The following is a 23931-nucleotide window of genomic DNA, read 5'->3' as shown; positions in this document are numbered from 1 at the left end:
AGTGTGAGCTCTCGGTGCCACCCCCACAGAGGGGTTTATTTCTCATTGGTCTCTCCAGATACCCCCCGCCCTACTCAACTGTGTGCAAGGAAGGTGGAGAGTGAGGTGCTGAGGCTCCAGCACTCTAGGACATGGGGACACACACACACACACACACACGCTTCACAGGGGATTTTTCTGGCATCCAGGTAAAGAGACCACAAGGCTTAATCTTATCGTGATTTTTATAAAAACCCTTGACCACCGGCCGGCCAGAGGGTGGAGAGGGCTGCAGTGTTGTTCCTAACGGAATGAAGGACAGCTCCAGGGACTGGGCTAGCTCCTGGTCCCCAGGGAGGCAGCAGCAGACACTATGTTAGAGCTGAAGGCAGTTTGGGGGCCTAGCTCTGAGCAAGAGGCTGGGAACAGCCACACCAGCCCTGTCCCCACGTGCAGACAGAGGGCCCAGCCCACTCAGGGGGGACCCTCCTGGCTTCCTCCAGCCTACTCCTGGAGGGAGATCTTCACAAAGAGGGTGGCTGACGGATGCTGGTCCCCGTTCTTAGACAAGAGGTGGACATGGCGGTATCCTGGTGGGTGGACAGGCAGGAGGGAACACAGAGAGTTTTGGTCACTCGGGGGATGCTTCAAGGGACAGCCAGCCCCAGCCCAAGAGATACCAGGCCCTGCTTCCCGCCAACCTGGCCGTCCCCTTCTCTTGACACTCACCTTGCTTGAGGCTGTTCAAGGGGATGGTACTCTGGCCAATGAAGTCGTTCTTGGAGGAGGCATCATAATCTTCCACCAAGAAGCGGACGAGGGCAAGGTCAGGCACAACGACCTCAAACGCAAACTCTGTGTCCCACCATGGGTTGAAACCTAGAGGGACAGGCACCATATCAACAGCATGACACCAGCCTAGTAGCCCAGCCCGGGCCCAGCACCTACCATTGTTGGTGATGACAGCAGTCTGGCGGCTGGCCACGTCCCGGCTCACGCCATGGATCTCCACTGTTACCTTGGGGTCCACAATTGAATTCTTATTCTTGTTGACTTTTGGCAGCTGCTGCCCCGAAATGACCTGAGGAAAGGCAGGGGACAATGGACAGTTCAGGAGTGATAGCGGGGAAGGGAGGCCCATCGGCACCTATCCCTCCTGGGTCCGGCGTACCCTGATGTTGAGCCGCTTCCGTGCCCACCAGGGCCCCTGAGCCAGGGCGCGGGGGTTAAAGGTGGCGTTGGGGTCTCGCAGGAAGGCTGGCTTCAGCACGTACCCACAGGCCCCGTTGTCCTGGAAGCGGCCCTGGTACACGTCCATCTCTGGCCCAGGTGTCTGGAAGTTCAGGGCCACTACAGGCAGGACAGAGCAGTCGCAGGCTGTGGGTTGGCCCTGGGGCCCTAGAGCACAGCCTGCTCAGGGTACACTGAGGACTAGGGTCACATGGTGAGTTATCAGGGCACAGCATCACTCCAATGCCTGCTGCCCACCTGTCACCCTCAGTGACCCACCACGCTAACCACACCTTCCATTTCTCGTGTCAGAAATCAAAGGGCTAGTGTGCTAATGAGGTTTCAGACACTGGGACGTGCTGGTGGGCAGATATTTCCAGACGGATATTACCAGCTCCACAAGCCCCTGCATTTGACCCTGCTTGGGTCCTCAGAGCTCCACTGCATGGCCTTCGAGGCTCCAGGCCCCCCACCTTGGGACTGAAACCCTCCTCCAGGCCTCCTCCAGCCCCAGCCAGCCCATACCGATCTGGCAGCCCCCGTTCCACATCTCCACGGGGCTGTAGTTGGAGGAGTCTGTTCTCCATCCAGCCGGGTAGATTCTGCTCAGGTGCCCCACGTTGTGGCGGACAAAGCCATTTCCTGAGGGGAGGTGTGATTCAGTCGCAGTGGAGGCCTCCTGGTGAGGCCCGAGCACTGCCCTGCCAGTTCTCTCTGTAACAGAGCAGAGGAGTAGTGCGGAGCCAGGCCTCACCTGATTCCTGGAGCAGTCGAAGGGCACGGTTCTCAGAGAAGGACGCCATCTCGTAGAAGGCCTGTCCAGGGGTGCCAGGACTGGCAAAGCCCTCAAAGTGGATGCTCTTGCAGTAAATGACCATGTCAGAGAGCTCCTGTGCTAGCCTGAGCTTGTCCTCCTGGGGGCCACGGGGAGGCCCGGGTTAGATTCAGTGGTTGGGGCAGGGTAGGCACTGAGAAAGCCAGAAACCCAGGCATGGAGAGATAGAAGGAGACAGACAGACAGAGCGGGGCAGAGGGTCTGAGTGGCAGCCACAGAGAACTGAGACAAGGCAGACCTCCCAGGGTTTAGGGGGTGGGGAAGGCCCGGGCTGCCCCACCCCACAGCTCCCCTTCAAACCTTGGGCTTGTGCTGCACGCGGCTTCTCACTGCCTCATCCTCCATCTCAGCAGCCTCATCTTCGTCTGACACCACAGCGGCCTCAGGGCCACCCTCCCCTCCAGGAGGCAGGAGCCCCCCGAGCTTCTTCCCCTTCAGCAGGATCTTCCCCTTCAGTTGCTAGGGGTGGAGGGGCAACTGGTCAAGACACACCTAGCCTCCCGGCCAGGCTCTCCACCCTCCCCCTGGGATCCCACATCCCCACCACACACCTCAGGGGAGGGCAGGCTGTTGGTGACCCCATCCAGCTGCCGGTTCAACAACATGGGGCCCAGGATGGCTTGCAGGTGCCGTGCCATCACGCGCTGCTGCTCCAGGGTGCAGTGGTTCTCCAGGGACAGGATGACGGGGTAGGGGGATGCCTGCAGGCCCAAGGGCACATTAGGAGTGGTGGGACACCCCTAGCATCCCATTCCTCGCCTGCCAGGGGCACGCCCACCTTGAAGGCATAGTCCCGGATGGCCCTGAGCACATCGCAGAAGAGGATCTTGGAAGTGAAAGTATAGCCGTGGTAGATGATTGGTTCCTGGTTGGGTCCGTCCCAGCAGTCAAGCTCTAGGCAGCGGCAGCCTTTGCACAGTGCCCTGAGGGGAGGGTGGCAGCTAGGACCCTCCAAGTCCCGTCCTGGGTCCCACCCAGACTCCCGCCCCAAGGCTTCCCTGGACAGCACCGGATGTAGGCCTCAGTGCTGCTGGGCCCGGCGAGCTGGTCCTCCAGCAGGTAGGTGTTGTGCGAAGAGGACACCAGGTAGTGGCTAAGCGGCTGGCCCATATCCTGGTAGACGCGGCGGTGTGCCAGGCTGAAGGCACTGCCGTCGGCTGACAGTAAGTACATGAGGAAGCCATCCTTGGTCATCTGCCGCTGCGCCTTGGCTAGGAGGGAGGAGGCCACTGCCAGTCAGAGCCAGCCTCCGGCTGCCCACCCATCTGGACAGAGGAGCCCTCTGAACCCGCTTGCCTGCCTGTCCTGAGCCAGTCTTCCAGAGCTCTTGGAATTAGGATAAGTCTGAGGCTCTCAACCAGACTGTGGCTACTCCAGAGTGGGGCCCCGTCTCCTCCTCTGCCCCTGTCTGCACACTCTAAGACCCCTGAGGACAGGGTGTCATCTCCCCGTTCTCTGTACCCCCAGACTGGAGCCCCCTCCAGAGCAGGGCCCCATCTTCTCTGCACTATCACATCTCAAAGCTGGCCCAGCATGAGCACAAAAAAGGAAGTAGGAGTAGCAGCTGCTTTTCAGCCATCTCTCTGGTTTCTTGAAGAAGAGGTTCTCAAAGCCCCCTGAAGGAGGTGCTAAGAGGGAAACAGGACCAGGGAAGGGCAGGGATGCGGGAGCCCTGTCTCTCATCTGCCGGCTTTCATGGGACTGGAAAGTGCTGAGCAGGGGCGCGGGGCTGGCTGAGGCAGCCCCTTCCCTCCGGCTCCCTTCTTTCTGGCTGCAGTCTCCCCAGGGGTCTCCCGGCCCAGTGCGGCACTGCGACTGCAGGTGGCAGGCCCTGGTCAGGCTCTCACCAGTCTCACTGGGTTCGTAGCGCTCAATGAGGGAGAGGGCCAGCGCAGGCCCTGCCGCCTCCTCCCGCTGCTGGTGCTGCAGGAACGTCACTAACTGATCCACCGACAGAGTCTCCCCTGAGCCCGCGGCCTCAGCGAAGGTGCGGTCGATCTCCACCCGCTGGGTCAGCATCTTGTAGAAGGCCTCAATCTCCTCGTCCTCCAGGGAGTCTGTCTGGGAGCGGTCACACTCCTGCAGAGCCAGGACAGCCGGGTGGGCTCAGAGCAGGCCTTGAGCCGGGGTCAAGGGCCCCATGGACAGGCAGCCCCAGTCCCCACTTCCTGCCTCACCCGGAAGATCTTCCGGGCATAGCTGTCGTCCACCTGGATGTTGAGCTCCTTCAGGAAGTTCTGCAGCTCCTTGAAGCTCATCTTGTTGTCCTTGTTCTTGTCAGCTTTTCGCAAGCAGGAGTGAATCCAGCTGGGCAAGAAGTAAGGAAAGAACCCAGGAGTCCTGGAACCCACCAAGGTCCCAGCCAGAGCCATGGATGACTCCAGCTGAAGCCACCTATAGCCACAGCTCCCTGCAGGCCTGACTTACTACACATCCACGTTTCAGTGGCCTCTTCAGAGGAAAATGTTACATCCCATTAAGGGATCTTTTTCTATTTGCTTGTTTTCAAACCTTTCAAATTTTTAAAAACATTTATTTTCTTACTATAAAAGGGCCCACTGTAGACAATTTAGAAAATGCAGAAAAGTAAACAAGCAAACAAATCCCCCATAGTCTATCACCTAGGGATAAGTACTATTAACATTCCAAAGTGTATCCTTCTGGTTTTCCTTTTCTCTCTTTCTTTTCTTTTCTTTTCTTTTCCTTCCTTCCTTCCTTCCTTCCTTCCTTCCTTCCTTCCTTCCTTCCTTTCTGTTTCCTTTTCTTTTTTTTTTTTTTTCTTTTTCTTTTTTTTTTTACAAGATCTCACTCTGTCGCCCAGGTTGGAGTGCAGTGGCACAATCACAGCTCATTGCAGCCTTGACCTCTCAGGCTCAAGTGATTCTACCGCTACAGGTGTGCACCATACCACCACACCTGGCTTTTTTTTTTTTTGGTAGAGACAGGGTCTCCCTATGTTGCCCAGGCTAGTCTCAAACTCCTAGGCCCAAGCAATCCTCCTGCTTTGGTCTCCCAAAGTGCTGGGATTACAGATGTCAGCCAACTGGACTGGTTTTCAACATACAATATATAATAATAAATATCCAACACTAAAGAAATGGATATTCCACCTGCTGAATAACCTTCAGCACATGAATCTTGTGCTTGGCTGGACCATTCTGAACTTGAATTTTTTTCACCTGGCTTTCTGTCATAATTATTCTTTTCCACATATATACCCATATATACAATTTGGAAAACATGTTAGAATTTTTGTTGTTGTTGTTGTTGTTGTTGTTGTTGTTTTTTGGAGACGGAGTCTTGCTGTGTCGCCCAGGCTAGAGTGCACTGGTGCGATCTCGGCTCATTGCAACCTCTGCCCCCTGGGTTCAAGCAATTCTCCTGCTCCAACCTCCTGAGGAGCTAGGATTACAGGCATATGCTACCATGCCTGGCTATTTTTGTATTTTTAGTGGAGATGGGGTTTCAGCATTTGGCCAAGCTGGTCTTGAACTCCTGACCTCAAGTGATCCACCTGGCATCTCAAAGTGCTGGGATTATAGGTGTGAGCCACTGTGCCTGGCCTAGAATGAAGTTTTAAAGATCCACCTACCTCCTCCAGAAGCTTCTGATATTTGCATTTTCCTCCTAATATATTTTTCTGCAATTTTATTTATTTATTTGGTTTTTTGAGACAGGGTCTCACTCTGTTGCCCAGGCTGGAATGCAGTGGCATGATTATGGCTCACTGCAGCCTCAAACAATCCTCCCACCTCAGTCTCCTAAGTAGCTGGAACTACAGGTGCATGCCACTATGGCTGGCTAATTTTTGTGTTTTTTGTAGAGATGGGGTTTTGCCATGTTGCCCAGACTAGTTTTGAACTCCTGAGCTCAAGCTATCCACCTGCCTCAGCCTCCCAAAGTGCTAGGACTAGAGGTGTGAGACACTGAGCCCAGCCTTTCTGGATTTTAATTTGCCTAATGATGCATCTGCCAAAAATAGTGGAAATCATACATTTGTAGTCCATTTTCTGTGTAACATTATATCATAATTATTTCCCTGTGTTAGCGTAGTCTCCATAAACAGCTTTAATGGCTGTATAATGTTTCACTGAGTATAGGCACTATAAATTAGAATGGCTTTATGATCTTAAGATCTAGGCAGCAGGACTCTGCTGAGGGCATGAGATTGTCTAAGGTCAAGGCTCTGCCAAAGGTGTGATTATGACAAAAATGCCATAGAATTGGGCTTTTTAAAAAGCTCAGAATCAGGCAGATGTGCCATTGAGAAATAACACTTAAAAGTTTTTCAAATGCTCAAAAGCACACAGAAAAGGAAATTAACAGGGCTCAAAATGTGTCCCCTAAGGAGTGGATACACACCAGCAATGAAAAATTTAAAGTGAAATTAAGAAAACATTTCCATTTACAGTAGCAGCAAAGTGAATAAAATACTTTTAAAGAAATTGTTTGGCCGGGCGCGGTGGCTCAAGCCTGTAATCCCAGCACTTTGGGAGGCCGAGACGGGCGGATCACGAGGTCAGGAGATCGAGACCATCCTGACTAACACAGTGAAACCCCGTCTCTACTAAAAATACAAAAAAAAAACTAGCCGGGTGAGGTGGCGGGCGCCTGTAGTCCCAGCTACTCGGGAGGCTGAGGCGGGAGAATGGCGCAAACCCGGGAGGCGGAGCTTTCAGTGAGCTGAGATCCGGCCACTGCACTCCAGTCCGGGCGACAGAGCGAGACTTCGCCTCAAAAAAAAAAAAAAAAAAAAAAAAAAAAGAAATTGTTTAAGGGCAAAACCTGGAAAACCATAAGGTGCTGTTGAAAAAAATGAAAGAAGACATAAATAAATGGAAAGACATTACATGTTCATGGATCAGAAGACTTGACATTACTATACTGGGAATATGCTCCAAATTGATCTATACATTCAATATAATCCCTATCAAAATCTTGCTGGCTTCTTTGCAGAAATTGACACGCTAATCCTAAAATTCATACAGAAACTCAAGGGACCCAGAATAGCTAAAGCAATATTGAAAAAAAAAAAAAAACAGAAACAAATTTAGAGAACTCACACTTCCTTATTTCAAAACTTACTACAAAGTTACAGAAACCAAAATATTGTGGTAGTGGTGCAAGGACAGACATCTAGACAAACAGAGTAAAATTGAGAATTCAGGCCGGGCGCAGTGGCTCACTGCTGTAATCCCAGCACTTTGGATTAGGCAAAGCCTTCCTGAAGATGATGGCAAAAAATGTAAATAACAAAAGAAATAAAGTATATGAATTACACTTCATCAAAACCAAAAACTTTTATGCTTCAAAGAATATGAAGAGTCTGGTCTGAGTGTAGGGGTGTTTACAACTAACTGATCACAAGCAGTTCCAGACTTCTTTATTTCTTCTCCACTTTCACTGTTTCACTTTTCTATCTAAAACAAAAACCCATCAAGAAAGAGAAAAGACAACCCACAGAATGGAGAAATTATTTGCAAGCATAAATCTCATAAAAGATTTGTATCTAGAATATATAAAGAGCTCTTACAACTCAATAATAAAAAGATAAATGATCCAAAAAATGGGCAAAGGACCTGAATAGATATTTCTCCAAAGAAGATACATAAACATACATGGAAAAATGCTCAATATCACTAATCATTAGGGAAATGCAAATCAAAATCACAATGAGATACCACTTCATACCCACAGGGTGTCTATAATCAAAAAGAAAGATGTAGTGTTGTCAAGGACATAGAAAACTGAAACCCTCGTATACTGCTGGTGGGAATGTAAATTGATGCAGCCTGTTTGGAAAACAGTTTGGCAGTTTCTTAAAAGGTTAAACATAGTTACCATATGACCCAGTGATTCTACTCCAAGAGAAATGAAAACATATACACACACCAAAACTTATACACAAATGTTAATATCAGCATTCTTCGTAAAAGCCCCAAAGTGGAAACAGTCTAAATGTCCATCACCTGGTGAAGAGATAAATAAAATGTGGTCTATCCATACAATAGCATATTACTAGACGCAATGAAATACTGACACAGGCTACGATACAGATGAACATTGCAAATATCATGCTAAATGAAAGAAGCCAGTCACAAAAGACTCCATGATTCCGTTTCTGTAACATGCCCAGAACAGGAAAGTATAGAGGCAGAAAGTAGGTAAGTGGCTGTCGAGGGCTGGTGGTTGAGGCGAAATGGGGAGTGACTGCTAAGGGGTACAGGATTTCTTTCTGGGGTGATGGAAATGTGCTAAAATTGATTGTGGTGATGGCTGCACAACTCTGTGAATATACTAAAAAGCACTGAATCAGGTTCAGCACTTTAAATTGGTTAATTATATGGTATGTGAATTATACTCAATAAAGGTACCATAAAAAATGGAGAGAGCGGGCTCCACCCTAATCCGTACATGCCAGAAGCCTGACCATTTGGAATCATAAACCAGTGTGTCACTGTGTAACTAAATGTTGAAGTTAATTTGTTTTGAGCCCACAGACTGGCCTACACACCAGACCCAGGGGAACTTGATCACTCCCCAAATAATGGCACAGGAGGGTACCATGGCCTCCCAACTCCCAGAGGGAAATCATGTAGTAACTCTAGAAAACATGATTAAAACACCCAAGACTGGTCTCCCATTGCAGCAGGCTGCTCCCCTCAGGCTCCCCAGACCCCCAACTCCATGCTGGTGACAGATGGGGACACAGGGAGCATCAGGAGCACCAGAGCTATTTGGGCTCTGGTCAGACTAGACCAAAGCGGGCTTCATGTACCTTCCCTCCTTCCCTTCTGAAATGTATACCCAACCCCCCAACTCACCAAATTCGTATGTTGAAGCCCGAATGCCCAACGTGATATTTGGAGACAAGGCCTTTGGAAGATAACTTGGTTGAGATGAGGTCATGAGGGTGGGGCACCCGGGCTGGGATTAGTGCCCTTTCAAGAAGAGATGGCAGAGAACCTAGTCTCTCTCCCCACCATGTGAGGACACAGCAAGAAGACAGTCATCTGCCAGCAAAGGAGACAGCCCTCACCAGGCTCTGACTGCACTGGCACCCTGACCTTGGACTTCCAGCCTCTGTCTATGATATTTTGTTATGGCAGCCCAAAATACCTAAACCACCTTCCATACCCAGGTTACCCTGGGGATAACCACAGCCAGTGCCCACAAGCCAGGCCTGGACCCACTGCCACCAAAAGGATACTGCCGTAGCTTTTGCCGCTGGTCCATGGAGCCTGAGTGGTGGATGATCTTGCGCAGCCCCAGCACCCAGTGCTGGGCATCAGCTGGCGATGGGGCGATGAGGTCTAGTGTATTGCGCTGGTCCTTGAAGACAATGGAGAAGCAGCGGTCCTCAGGCACATCACGGGCGAACTTCTCCAGACCCTCCGTGCGGTGCCCCATTCGCACCTCCTGAATGTCCTCGATGGAGACTGCGAGAGGGGGACAGTGGAGGAGAGAGGGAGAGAATGCTGTGAGGTCAGTCCCTGACCCTGACATGGCCAAGGCCACAGTGGAGAGGGGCATGGCTTGGAGACACAGAGTCAGGGCCAGAGTTCAGGCCTTGAGTCCAGAGGGAAAGGAGAGGGGCAGCAGGTCAGATAAGGGGGGACAAAAAGAAGAAAGGAAGACAGAAACTGAGGGGGAGCCAGAGCATGAGACACAGTCATTGCAGGCACAATGGAGACGCACAGGGAGGGACAGAGGGTGAAAGAAAGACAGACTTTAGCGGCGGAAAGGGTACCTGGGACCCCAGGCCTGCTCTCTCAGTGATGGGGGGTACAGGGCCCCAGGGAGAGGACTAGGGCAGGGCAGGGCTCTTAGAGATGCAGATAGACCACTCTGGAGTATGGGGCCCATGACAGAGAAGGGCCACACACCCTTCTGACTGTATTGGACTTTGGGTCTGTCCTGACCCGACAAAGCCACAAGAGCCACCGGGCCCCTCTCCCAGACATTCAAGAGACTGGAACCACCCTCAGTTAGCCCCAGCCCTGGGGTCTATAGACAGAAGGCTGAAGACAGAGGGAGAAACCCTGAATGGGAGAGGAGACAGAGTCATGCCCTCTGTGCAGCTGTGTGTATCCTGACTTCAGGGAGCCCCTTGGCAGGGGATACAGGAAGACTCTGCCTTCCCCAATCCCAAGAGGCAAACTGGAGGGTGCCCTGAAGGGATCTAAGAGATTACATCAATCTGCCCTTAGAAAAGCCAAGGGGAGGGCCCTCCCCTCACACCCCAGCCTTTCAAGCGTCAGGGAGATGCCAGGTCCTGTCTACCCCCGCTTCCAATGTGCCCTCCATGGCCTGGCCAGGAGCCAGTTCTTCCAGCCAGGCTCATGCTGCACCTCCCAGCAGCAGGATCCAGGCTCTGCCCCTGCCATGCCCCCATCCTGAGCCATCCTCATCCATGTGTCCAGGCTCCTAGATGGTTCTAGCTGAAGTCCACCTGTCCCTCCCTGTGCCCACCCACTCTGAGTGTCCAGGGGCCTCCTAGCCACCTGCAGTGCCCACAAATGTACCATGTGCCAGCCCGGGCTGCAGGCTTTGAGGAGTGGGACACATGAGCCAGGGCCATCTCAGGGACAGAGGATAGCACTGCTTAATCCCTCTGCCTGCAGCCCCTGGTGACCCACACGGTCACACACAGGGTGCAGCTGCAGCTGCCTGGGTCAGGAATGAAAACAGGAAGCCTGAGCCATGGAACCCCCCAAGGCCAGCGCCCTCACCCGCACAGAGAGAAACTCCAGATGCCTTCACTTCTGATAACACCTTTGGCCTCTGGGAACCAGAGTTATGGGGGTGGGTAGTAGTGGCAGGATTGGGGAGACTTAAAAAGCTGGAAGCAGAGCCAAAGAAAACTGGGCAGAAGGGGAGGCTATTCCAGGCCTGCCTCACCTGGCCTCTGTTTCCCAGAGGGTAAAGAGCAATTGAAGACAACAGTCTCACCGCTCACCCAGAGAAGGGAGGCAGCCAACAAAGCAGGCGTAGCACGAGACCCGTCTCAGGCGTCTGACTGGCAGAAAGCCCCCTCAGGCCTTGCTCCATACCTGTGCACACCTGGCTCCCTGACCCTGGACCTGGCTCCCTGCAGCCCCTCCTCCTGGCAGGACGCAGCCCCTCAGCCTCCCATTCGTGCCTGTTCCTCCTCCTCACCCTGCACCTTGGCTCACACTGGGCCTCCTGCCTGCAATGCCCTTCCTGCCCATCTGCTCACAGCTGTCGCAATACAAGGTCCTCCTCTCGCCAGCCCAAATGTGGTTCCTGCAAGGAAAGGCCTGGGTCTTCCACTCCTCCGTCTCCCGCTTCATGCTTCCCAAGAGCTAGGTACACACTGGGAGTCATGCATATGTATCGGTAGGTAGGTGGGCTCCAAGGAACCCCCAGGGCTCAGAGTGTAAGATCTCGTTCTCACTGTGCTCCCACCCACCAGCATCTAACAGGAAATCCCATATCAGGGCAAGAGCCCCACGAAGGAGCCTGTCTGGCGCCACAGACAGAGAAAAGGTCAGGCGGTCACTCCTGTATTGTGTGGCAGCAGGCTGAGCTGGGGCTCCGTGTATGTGTGTGGTTTCCTCAGAATGTTCTGGAGCCCCTACCCCTCAGACCCTCCCCTGCCCTGCCCTGCTCGGAAATCTTCCATGGCACACAGCCCCAAGGACTGTGTGGAGAGCCCCAAGGCTCTCCGCAACTGGTCCTGCTCCCGTCCTGCCTTACCTTCAGCCCCTCCACAGGCTACAGGCTGCCAGGCCATACCTTCTCAAGGTCCTGTCCAGTATCCTGAGGCCAGGCAGACCCTTTCTGGGTAAAAGGCACCCTCCTGGGCCACCCTCGGTGGGTGGATCCTCCCCTTCCTTATGCTCTCCTCCTACCTGGGCTTATCACCCATTGTCCAGTCTCACTCCCCATAGACCTGCCCCCATCTCCCCACCCACACCTCAGTCAATGGCAGGAGAACAGGCGAGGGATCTCCAGGGTTCTTGACTATATGAAACCCAGGCTGCAATGATTTATATGCACTAATTCAGTAGCCACCAGCCATCTGGGGCTATTTAAATATAAATTAGTTAAAATTAAATAAGAGTGAGAATTCAGTTTGGCAGTCACACTAGCCACATTTCAAGGTCTCGATCAATAGCCACAAGTGGCTAGTGGCTCCCATGCTAGACAGTGCAGATACAGAACATTTCCATCATTGTTCAATTGTATAGCATCAGCCTAAAATTTCCTCACCAAGTAAAGGTATAGAAGAAGACATCTCACTTTATAGGATCTTTAGGGAATTCTCTCCCTTAAAGGGCAGAAGTGAGCAGAGCTTTCTTCTCTCTGAGGCGTTGCAGGAGGCTCTATTTGTGGCCTGAGACTTGGGTTCCTTGGACTTTTTAGAAGCTTCCAGAAAGCTCTCAGACCCACAAGGGCTCCCCAGCAGTTTCCTCTGTCTGTGTGTCCCAGTCCTGCTCTGCCCTAACACCCCTCCTGCAGCTCCAGTCCCAGGAAGGAGCTGCCTCCTGCGGCCCCAGCTCCCACCCTGGCCACTCAACCCCAGAAGTACCTTATCTGCCTGGACCTTGGGCCTGGCTTTTGCCTTCACCACACCTGGAGTCCTAATCCGCCCAATTTCCCTCCTCACAAATGCCTGGGCGGAAACCTGTGAGTTCAGGCAATACCGTCCAGCTCTCTCCCTGCTTCTGAGCCTGGCTGTCCCCATCTGTGGTCATGGTTAAGTATCCCCATCCCTCAAAAGCTTTGCCATTTCCATCTGTGGTCCTCGTTCCATGACTGCCCTTCCCAACCCAGACTAGGCTTCAATTTCCCAACAGGCAATTTAACTGGCCCCGCTCCCCAACCCCAGCCAACCTCAGTTTCCCCATTGCCTGTCCAGGTTGTACAAATGACCTATGCCCCACCAGGCCAGGCCTCAGTTTCCCCATCTGTGGTTTTGATCCATGAGTGACGTTTATATTTACCCAGACCTGAGCAAATTCCACACTCTATCCCCTCCCCTGTGACCCCAGGGCACTTACACAGCTGGGACTCCGGGGTCCGCATGACCTTGCGGGACTCCTGCCAGATGGTCTTGCAGTCCTCCTGCAACTTGTAGAAGCGCTCTCTCCTCCATGAGCTGGACTTCACCTTCAGGAGCTGGCTGCCCTTCAGCAGGGCCTGTAGATCCTCATCATCCTGCAGGCCTGGGGATCAAAGCCAGTAAGATGCCACCTTCTCCGCTGGTTTCCCTGATGCCCTAGGCCCCTCACTGGCCGTGCCCACCTCTGGACCCTCTCAGAGCCCACTTTTCACCCAGCCTCATCCTCAGCTCTGTTTACTCCTCCCTCCTCCACCCACGCTCCAACCTGCTCCCAGTGCCTGTCTTCCTCCAGGAAGTCGTCCCTGATTGCCAGCTAAGGTGACCATGCAAACAGGACACCTGCCCACCCAAGACCATACTTATACACTGTGACCTACCACCCACAGCTGAATGAACAAAAGAAAGGCAGCTAATTCAAGAACCCCTGGTTCCTAGAGGACCAGGCCCCTAAGAAATGTTCTGAAAGATGGTTTTGAAAGATTAGGTGAGCCCCTCCTGGTCACACTTAGGGGTCAGAGTGAACTGAAGGAAGCTGGGATCAAAAGGTTAGGCAAAGCAGGGAGACAAAAGGGGGACAGACACAGAGGGAAACGGTCCCCAGAGGGAAACGGACCCCAGAGCGTCATGGAGCCAAACGATGTCCCAACTCCAATAGCTCCAGAATCATTTGTGCCTAGGTTCAGGTGCCCTTCCCAACAAGCTGTGTGACCTGGGCAAGGGACTTCATGCTGCTGGGCCTCTGCTTTCCTGTCTATGAAATGGAGATAATAATAGCAACCACCTCAACGGGAAGTTCTAGGTTCAATGAGATGATGCCTGAATCTGTGCAGGCCCTGAGCTAATGGCAGTTGGGGTTCTTGGTGTCAACATTGTGGTTACTGTGGGACCCTTGTGCCCATCTCTGCCACCCTTACCCTTGCTGTCCCCTCCACCTCTGACTTGAGCCCACATGGTGGATCTCTGATCCTTGCCCCAAGAAGAGACAGATGAGTCCACTGTAGCCTGTGTTTGGCCTGCTGGGATGGCCCTGTCCCTCGCTGCCCCAGCCCCATCTCAGAGTGCCCAGGGTCTGGGACCCCTCAGGATACAACAGCTTTTTTTTTTTTTTTTTTGAGACGGAGTCTCGCTGTGTCACCCAGGCTAGAGTACGGTGGCGCAATCTCGGCTCACTGCAAACTCCGCCTCCCGGGTTCACACCATTCTCCTGCCTCAGCCTCCCGAGTAGCTGGGACTACAGGCGCCCACCACCACGCCCGGCTAATTTTTTGTATTTTTAGTAGAGATGGGGTTTCACCGTGTTAGCCAGGATGGTCTCAATCTCCTGACCTCGTGATCCACCCGCCTTGGCCTCCCAAAGTGCTTGGATTACAGGTGAGACCCACCACGCCTGGCCAGGATACAGCAGCTTTAAGGCACAGTGCATCCCTTTCCGAAGCTGAACAGGTCCTGTCCCAGAGCCCACAGAGAGGAACCTGGCTGCTTGCCCCAGTACTGCCCCACTCTTTTGCTGCTCTCAGAGCCGTGGGCTCCCAAAGATGCGATGCCCTCAGTCCTACCAGGCCCAGACTGGAGGCACAAAAGGATGCCAGAGCCTTCACCACCCAGCAGGTCCTGCACCAACTGATAAAGTTGATAAAAGTGACCCCAACCCTTAGTAACCCACTGGTGTAATATAGAAACATCTATAAGGGCGTATGTGTGCGTGTATCACCCTAGCCACGTATAGTCCAGCAGCCAGCTCTGTTGAGAGTCAATCAGCCACTTCACTTCTCTCCCCAGAGCTATGTGACCCATCAGCAATCTCTGTCCTTTGCTCCAGCACAGTGGCAGCCTCCGGACTTCAAGTGTCTAGTCTGAGGGTCTTAAGCCTAAGCCTATGTGGGAAAGCCCTCACAAAGCCACAGGCCTTTTCTTTTCTGAGCCCAGATCCCCAACAATGGATGGCCTCTCCCATTTTATCCATGCCCCCTCCTCCAGCCAGCCTGTCCCACATATCTTCAGGGCTCACAGAACCCTCTGGACCACTTCCCCAGCCTTCAATCGCTCACACATCTCTAGCCCTCCCCAGTCTCCTGCTTCGAGTCAGAACAGAGGCCAGTGCTAACATCCACCTCCTATAGCTTTAGGCAACTCCCTTCCCTCTTTCTGCTTTTGTTCCCCCATCAGCACTGGGCTAATAACAGCGTGGGGGAGGCATCCCTGGGCCTCCTTGGGGTGACAGTCTGATGTGACCTTCCTCCACCTTTCTCCCAGGTCTGTCTACCCACTTGATGAGTTGTTCTGCCTTACTGTGAGCAGCTCCCTCTTAGCCCAAGGGGAGTCCCAGTGGAAAAGAAGGGGGCTCTGATAGAATATTCCCAACTACTGACTGTGTCTGAGGAGCCTGAGACAAGAGGAGGGAGAAGGGAGTTCCCAGGCTGCCAGAGGACAGGGCCACCTCCGGCCTCCAGTGGGGAATTCCACTATCCCTTCTAAGACTGATGTCCCTCTAAAGCTGAGAGGGACATCTCCTTACCCTCTGCCAGCACCCTGCTGGGCATACATCAGGGCAAGCCACTGCTGACAGCACATATGGGGATGTGCTGGGAGCCAGGAAGTAGAAGTTGAGCACCACCCTCCTGTTCTGGAAAACACCATGAAAGAGATGACATACTCATCCTGTCCTGGAGCCAGGCTGTGGCCCTATCTACAGTCAGGCAGAGATAAACCTCCAGCTGCCAACAATAGTTTCTAAAAGGTGGATATCAGTTCCAGAGTGATAATTCCAGAAAGGCGATAGCCACACCCCTCTGGACCATTAGGAAACCTGGGCAGGTGCCCTCATCTCTTAGCCTCATTTGGGGCCCTTCTGTTTCTGAACCTTCTGGACTGCCTGCCCCACCACCCTTGCTCCCTTAGTACCCAGAAAGTCTGTGGCACCCCTCACCCAGCCCTACTCAACCCAGTCATAGTATTAGTTTGGTGCAAAAGTAATTGTGGTTTTTGCTATTACTTTCAATAGCAAAAACTGTGATTACTTTTGCATCAACCTAATAGCTTCTCCTCCTGTGGGAGGGTGGTGGTGAGGGGCCTTTGAGCTGACCCTGGGTTGACCTTGTAGCCTGCTCAGGCTAGCTGTGCACAGTGAGACTGCCATGTGGTGGGGCATACAGGGTGTTGCAGGTGCCAGTGGGAAGCTGAGGGAGGTGCCAGGAGTCCTGTCCCTATACCTAGGGTGATGCACACACTGGGACTGGGACCCACAGCGATACAGAGCTACACAGATATGGCCACACAAATACACAGACACACACACACACAACCTCAAAGAGACAATGAGCCACACACAATGACACACTGCCCCCCAAAATTACACACTGTCACAGGGAGTTGCACAGTGTCACACTTAGTCACGCATAGCCACACAACATACAGTGCCAGAACATGATGATGATGATAGAGGCTCCCATAATAATAGTTAATATTTAAATAAGATACTGTTCTTAGCACATGCACCTAATTCTCTCAATAACCCTCTGAGGAAGGCACTGTCATTATTCCCATTTTACACAAGAGGAAATTGAGGCTCAAGGAAGTTGCATAGTGGAGTCAGGACTCAGAAGCAGGTAGCTTACCCACAGGGTCAGCACTATGAAACTTTATGCAGCCACTGTGAAGGGATACACTGCCACAGAGTAAGAACATCAGAAAATCCATATAACACACACACCATAACGGAATGACAAAACCACTCAGTCACCCTGGGTCACCCACTGTCACACTGGTTATACAGTCACACTCAGTTGAACGGTATCACAACAGATCACACGCTGTCACACTGGGTTACAAGCAGCCACCCTCAGTGCCACAATGTCACACACTTTGTTTCACAACATTACACACCATCACCATCATTACACACTGCCCCACCACAGACCACAGTCGTGACAGAACTACTTAGTCGGCACTGGGTCCCATGCTAGATCACCACTGTCACACTCATCACATACAGGCACACTTTCGCACAGGATCAAATTGAAGCACAAACTCTTGCAGATCACCTCATTGGTTACACAGTCATACCTGTAACACACCAGGCCACACACTCAGTGCCTCAGAAATTTGTAAACAGGAGGGCATCAGGTGACAAGGGATGGGGAGCTTTGGAAGGGCTGAGTTAAATCATGAGAAGGGGTGTCTTATTACCCTAGTACTCACCCCGACGTGCTACCACTGCAAACACTGCCCCACAGTGGGCCACACACTCACATAAGTACTAAACATGTCCAATTAAAGACTCCAAGGCAAAAGGCCCCAAGTTAAGGGACAAGTGGTCGGCGTCTTGCTCCAGCTGCCTGCCCATTCCCCGCAGATCTCAGAGTGCTCTGCGCCCCTTACCCAGCCTCTGTCCATTGAGCGCCGCCACCTTAAGGCTCTGCTCCTGCAGGTAGAGCTCCCTGGAGCGGCTCCGGCTCCGGATCCCCAGGCACTGCATGGCGCTCCACAGTGCCCCTGCCTGCGTGGAGCAGGATCCAGGACAGTGAGTGCTGCCTCCAGTGTTTTATGCTCACGACACCCACTGCTTTGGTCTAGGGGGCGGAACTGTCGCCCTGGAGGGGAGCAGGAGCGGAGTCCAGGAGTGGGAGGGAGGAGCTAGACTTCGAGAGGAGAGGCTCACTCCGGAGGGGCGGGACGAGAGGGAAATCCGGGATGGGGGGTAGTCAGACCATAGGAGGCGGAGCTAGTCCACGAGGGGCGGGACCTATGCCCCCTGAAGGTGAGGCGAGTGGGAAACCCAGGCAAAGTGTGGGGGTGGGGGGAGTCAGAACACAGGAGGCGGGACGAGAAGAAAATCTGGACTAAGGGAGGGCGGAGTCAGACCCCAAAAGGCTGGGCCATCCAAGAGGTGTGGGACAATGCCCCCTGGAGGTGGTGAGAGAGCAGCGTCGAGGCGTGGGTGGGGATAGGGGGTGGATCCAGAACCCAGGAGGCGGGACCGAGGAGGTGCCGGGACCCGCGGAGGCGTAGTGGGACAAATCCATAACCCAGGAAGCAAATCTGTGTCGAGGGCCAGAGGCCAGAAAACGGACTGGGGGCGGGACCAGAGCCAAGGTAGGGGACGAGGGAGGGGTCAGGCCCAGAGGCGGAGCTCAGGCCGGGAGCCTCTGCTCCAGAGGCGACGTGGAGGCAGAGCCACACCCAGGAAGCAGTCCGGGGGCGGGGCCGGGGCCCAGGAGGCGAGCTTGGGAGGATCCCGCACTGGAAGGGCGGTGTCCAGGCAGGGAGGGGCGGGCCCTCGGCTTTGGAGGCGGTGCGGGGGCGGAGCCAGGGCCCTGGAGGCAGTGTGGGCGGAGTCTGACCAGGGAGCCTGAGCGGCCAATTCTAAGGCCACCTTGGAGGCTGGCGCAGAACCGAAGGGCTGAGTCTGGGGAGAAAGAGCTGAGGGGAGTCCCAGTGGGAGGAGGGCGGCAGTCTAGCGGGGACCTGAATGGAGCGAGGCCAGGCGGGACCGAGGATAGAGCCTGGGCCAGACACCGAGCCCCCCCAAGTGTGTTACTTCAATTGCTCAACTAATTCATTACGACTCAGCTTGCTGTTGCCTCATTTGTGAACCTCAGGTGGGCTTGTTTGCTTCTCTCGGTTTGACCACCAAAGTGATCGTCCCCAAGGTGCCGGATGCAAACGAAATTCTTGAAAAAATGCTAATCTTAAAATGAGCCCATTAACCCAAGCTGGCTTTCATGAATACATGAGAACGACTGTAACTTTGCACAAAACTTTGCTGCCAATATGCTCGGGAACAGTGGGTCCTTTCGTGTACATCACAAATTCCCTTTCATTCACCCAGTAATTATTTATTGAGCCCCTACTGTGTGCCAAGGTCAGGACACCACCCAGAGGCCTGACTCACTCGTTTACTCTCAGCCTCTGAGTAGTTCCCCCAGTTCGCTTCACTGCAGCTCCAGTCACCAGCATTGACAGTGAGTCACTGGCAAAGCCGGTTATTGGCATAGACAAGCACAGCAGTAATAACAAGAAACTGAAGCGCAGAGTAACTTGCCTAAGTCATACCAGAGAGAATAAATCATTAGCAAGGTGAATAGATGGACAAGGTAGATGAACTGAAATATGAACACGGAAAAGTTATTCTTCTTTGGAGAGAGGAAGCAGAGTGCAAAGGGAGCCTGTGTTATGGAGAAACTGTGCAGGGGTTCTTAACCAGACCAAAGACCCCTCAAGTACCTGTAGATAGAATAACATCTCAAAATAATTGGCTTCCTTTGAATTCTTATGTATTTTATTTTCTGTGTTTAAAAACATGATCCTGGCCAGGCGCAGTGCCTCACACCTGTAATCCCAGCACTTTAGGAGGCCAAGGTGGGAGAATCACTTAAGGTCGGGAGTTTGGGATCAGCCTGGCCAACATGGAGAAACCCCGTCTCTGCTAAAAATACAAAAATTAGCTGGGCATGGCAGTGGGCGCCTGTAATCCCAGCTACTCCGGAGGCTGAGGCAAGACAATCCCTTGAACACGGGAGGCGGAGGTTGCGGTAAGCCAAGATGGTGCAAACTGCACTCCAGCCTGGGTGACAGTGAGATTCTGTCTCATAAATAAATAAATAAATAAATAAATAAATAAATAAATAAAAACATGATCCTGAGAAAGGGTCTACAGGCTTCACCTGACTGCCAAAGTGGTCTGTGGCACAAAAAGTTAAGATTGGTGTGGATCAGTGTGTGCCTGTGTAGCATGGGCCTGGAAGCCTAGGGACAGACAGCTTTGGAACATACGTAGGTGAGGAGCTGGCCACCCCAACTTACTAAAAGTTCTGGAATCATCATCTCTTGGAGGACTGGTTTTGGGGCAACCTAGAATTCCTATGCCCATTGGTATTTATGTTCACAACACCTACTGTGAAATATGTATTGCTATCCCATGGATGATTCTCAGACCCACAGTAAGTAGAAGCAAAGATAGGACTGGAGCCCAGGTCTCCTGGGGCCAAGATGAGGTCCCTCTATTTTCTATTTTTACAAATGGCACCTGTCGCGGGGCAGGGGGGCGGTGGGCAAAAGGGATTGGGTGTAGGAAAAGTTAGTGTGTATGTAGGAGGTGTTCAGTGAGGGGAGGGCCCTGGGAGGTGATGTCCTTTTGGGCACCTCGGGGAACCTGCTAGAGAAGCCAGTCCAGACATAGTGAGTGGAGGAAGTAGGTGAAGGAAGGAGAATGGAAGCTGTCGTATCAGTCTGAGGGCTTCAGAGGCACTAGAAAGAGCTGGCTGGCTCACTCTTGAATCTAGTTCTGGTCCTATTTTCCCTGACTAGGAACTACCTTATGATGCCCCCATTATCTCCCAAAGAACTATAGATGGCAACTCATAAGGCATAGAAACTTGGGGAGGGGGACTCCTGCAGGAACATAGTTCTCACTGAGTACCAGGCACTGTTCTAACTGCTGTGTAGATATCTCATTCAATCTTCATAGCAACCCTATGAGGTAGATGGTATTATCCCCCATCTTACAGATGAGGAAACTGACACACAGAGAAGTCAAGGGATTCGTCTGAGATGAGAAAGCCAAGGCTTGAACCCAGGTACTTTGCTTTCAGAATCTATGCCAGTAAACTACATTACCTCTGCATGCATCTGGGGTGAGGACAGAAGGGACATGTCACATCTAGGTGAGCACCATAGCTCCCCAGGCCAATAGGAGGAGTCCCTCTGGGCTCCTTCCAGAGAGTGTGGAGCCCTAAGCCAGAGAGTGTGGTCCGGCAGCACATCCAGTGCTGGGGCACCCACACTGTGAAACAGATACAGACTCTCCAATGCAAGTGTAGACAACCTGGAACAGCACAGGGCACAGTGACCACCCCCTCCCACCAACCATCCTCCTTGACAGGTTCTTATTTCCCTGTCTGGTTTGCAGTGTAGACAGATGGCAGTTGAGGAGGTAATTTTGGGTGATGAGCCAAAAGTGCCAGGGCCTTCAGGGAAAATAGTTTGGGGTCACAGTGTTCATGTCAACCCTTCAGGAAAGGCTGGACTGAGTTAGGCATTTGGGAGACTGGTCTCAAATGTGGTGGGCCAGGGCAGCCAAGCCTATGCCACAGGACTGGGAGGTCCTGACTGAGCCTCCGTGTGTCTTCCTCCATGGAAAAGATACCAGGGCTGCCTCAGGAGAGAAACTGAACAAAGGCACAGGCACTGAGGATGAAGCCTGTTCCAACAGGAGCCAAGGAATGACGCTGTGTCAGAGAGAAAGCAGAGGTCTCTGCTGTGTCCTCTCAGCTGCCCAGCCTCCCTTCTTGCTAGTCTGGCAGGCGCACTAAAGACACCACTGGCCTGAAGAAAGAAGAGGGGGCACTGGAAGGGGCAGGGACTCCATGACTCATCTAGACAAGGTGGCTTTAAGGAGCCTAGGCTATTGGTGTAAAAGCAACAGCTCTGGGCACAGAGCAAGGTCTCTCTGGGCCAGGAGGACCGGGTCTGTGCCAACTGGGGAACACGAGATAGACTGGAGGCTGCTGGCTGATGGGAACATCTCTAAGTACCTCTAAATTCCAGGGGGACTCTAGTGGAAGGCTAGAAGACTCTGCCCTTCTCTTTCCCATCTATTATGTCCATGAACAGTTTAGATGGATGGGTGGTGGCCACTAAAGTCTCCAACCCCAAGGGTACTAAAAAAGTGAGGGATATACAGTAAAGCAGTAATTGGTATGAAAGGAGCAGAGTTTGCTGAGCTGGCAAGTGATCTGGAGGGGCAGGAGGGCAGGCTCACCAAGAGTGGGTGAGTGCCTGTCCTGGAGCAAAGAGGCGCCCAGTCAAAGTTACCCTCCCCATCCTCCTGCCTCCCAGAAGGCCTCCAGATCTGCATTCAGGAGCCCAGGCTTCCCTGGCGCTGGAGGGACAGCGAAAGGGCAAAGAGCTGGCTCCTATCAGAGGAAACAAAGCTCTGCTGGACAAAGGATGGAGCAGGCAGCTCCAGCTGAGACCTGGCCCTGTCCCCCCAGGAGGATTGCAGATGAGGGGATCAGGCTGCTTCTCCCAGCCTGGGCATCGCTGACTATTCTGCGCTGGGCAGTTAAGGCTGCACGGCCCGACCACGGTTAACCTTGCACACCTCCTCGCCCCACCCCCTTAGCCCCTACTCCTCCACACCCGCGCGGCCTGACGCGGTCCAGGCACGCCCAGGCTTTGGGGAGCCTCTGGGGCGGCCCGGATGGGGCAAGGAGAATTTGGTCGTTCTCGGATGCTGTTTCCTTCCTTCTCCGCCCCTCCGTGCGAGCGGGATCGTAGAGCTCAGACTTTCATGACCAGGACAAGGGGGTCCGCGAGGCGGAGAGAAGTCTTCAGACCCGTACCGCCCGCCCACCCCCCAGGCTAGATCTCGGACAAGCTTGGAAACGCCCAGGGTCGTGCCCGGCAGTCCCACCCAGGGAGCCGGGGGCTGAGATTTTCCCAGTCCGGTGAAGGAGCAGAGAGGAGGGCCTGGGGTGGTGTGGAGGCGGCCGAAGGAGCTGGGGGCTCCCTGGCCAGTGCCCGGAACGGCTTTCCAGGCGTCAGCCCCTGCAGGGTCTCCCGCTCGCGCGGGCCAGGCACTCACCGTGCAGGGTCAGGAAGTCCCGGCCCGAGTCCATGCCCGACGGGCGGCGCGGCGGGAGGGGCACCGCGGGACTTACGTGAGTGGAGACAGCACCGGCGGCCTGGGGTCCAAACAGAGTGCGGTGGAGGGACCTGAATGGATCGCGGTGGGAGGAGGCCGGGGGTGGTCCCGGGACACCGCCCCGCCCCCGCCGGCCTGCGCCCCCGCCCCCTGAGCCCGCCAACCCGCGTCTCTCCCCGCCCCCTCGTGGGGACGCGAGAGGGAGGGCAGAGCTGGGGGCCCGGACGACTGGCCAACCCTGGCCCGGGCCAGCGGGTGCGCCCCGACCAGAAATAGCCAGATCCCTCCAGCTTCCTCCGCCGCCGCCACCCACGGGCCGCGGGCCCTGTCATTACCGCGGGCGGCCGGGCCCCACGCCCTGTTTGTGGGCGCCTCGCTGGGGTCGGGGTGATGCTGGAAAGAATCCGGCGTCATCCCGGGGAAGGGATCGTGTAAGGTCCCACGCCCAGCCGGGCTGCTGCGCTAGGGAGACGCGGCGTCCAGGCTTCCAGCCGCAGCTCCCCAGTGTTCGCTTTCCCTTCTGCGAAATGTGGGCACGGACACGATTAGAAGGTCTTCAGAGAGCAATACCTGGACCTTGTCTGGAGGAGGGTCCCCTTCCCTCTCGCTGGGAGGTTTCTAACCCCAAGAGTGCCTTTGATGGAGTGTTGGGGGTGGAGGGGGAAGCAAGCAGGTGCACGGAATTCACTTTTGAGTCCCTCATATCCCAAAACCCCAGCGATCCATGCAGCCGAGGGTGAGGATCCCCAGGGTCCCTTCTTCAGGTGGCCTCCCAAGGGGCTGTCTGGGCAAGGTCCCTATGCAGACCCACCCCCTAACTCTTGGGACCCAGAAAACCCCCTTTATATGTTGCCCAGAGACCCCTCCCACTATAGACCCTGGGAGGATCCCTGGATCCTGTTGCCCACCACCCCTTTGGAGAGTCCCTTGGGAAAACTGGGCTCTTGGTGTCAGAGAGCCCCCAGAGGGCCTCCCAGGATGGGGTGCTAGGCCCCCTAGTGAAGCCACCCAGGCCTTCTGGGCTGATAAGGCTAATGTGAGAGTCAGGCAAAGCTAGTCGGACCAGCTCTGGGGGGAGGGGGCAGGGCTTACCCCAATCCCTCCTCATCTGGGCCCTACTATGCCTGGGTGGCCTTGAATAAGGGATGTGGAACA

At 53.8% G+C, this 23931-nt stretch overlaps 1 protein-coding gene across 5 annotated transcripts; it reads right to left on the bottom strand.

The window, feature by feature from the left end:
- Positions 1-206: 206 nt before the first annotated feature.
- Positions 207-22921, bottom strand: PLCD1 (phospholipase C delta 1). Of its 5 annotated transcripts, none has more exons than XR_004057331.1 (15): positions 17511-17858; positions 13072-13236; positions 9255-9483; positions 4222-4351; positions 3892-4123; positions 3054-3255; positions 2823-2967; positions 2596-2745; positions 2345-2503; positions 1964-2123; positions 1735-1851; positions 1254-1329; positions 928-1060; positions 709-858; positions 207-569 (listed from the first exon to the last, which is right to left on the bottom strand). XR_004057331.1 is itself a non-coding variant. In XM_010357260.2 (15 exons), exons 1-15 carry the CDS (start codon positions 22748-22750, stop codon positions 484-486), a joined length of 2271 nt encoding a protein of 756 aa, XP_010355562.1. In that variant the 5' UTR covers positions 22751-22914; the 3' UTR covers positions 207-483. The 5 variants fall into 5 exon arrangements, 4 of the variants coding, with proteins under 4 accessions (XP_010355562.1, XP_010355561.1, XP_010355560.1 ...); XM_010357260.2 differs by lacking the exon at positions 17511-17858 and adding an exon at positions 22717-22914 and having other exon boundaries at positions 1151-1329; XM_010357259.2 differs by having other exon boundaries at positions 1151-1329.
- Positions 22922-23931: the final 1010 nt, after the last annotated feature.

Source organism: Rhinopithecus roxellana, chromosome 1 (assembly GCF_007565055.1).
Source record: "Rhinopithecus roxellana isolate Shanxi Qingling chromosome 1, ASM756505v1, whole genome shotgun sequence".
NCBI lineage: Eukaryota > Metazoa > Chordata > Mammalia > Primates > Cercopithecidae > Rhinopithecus > Rhinopithecus roxellana.
This window is presented reverse-complemented; position numbering and strand designations above follow the sequence as displayed.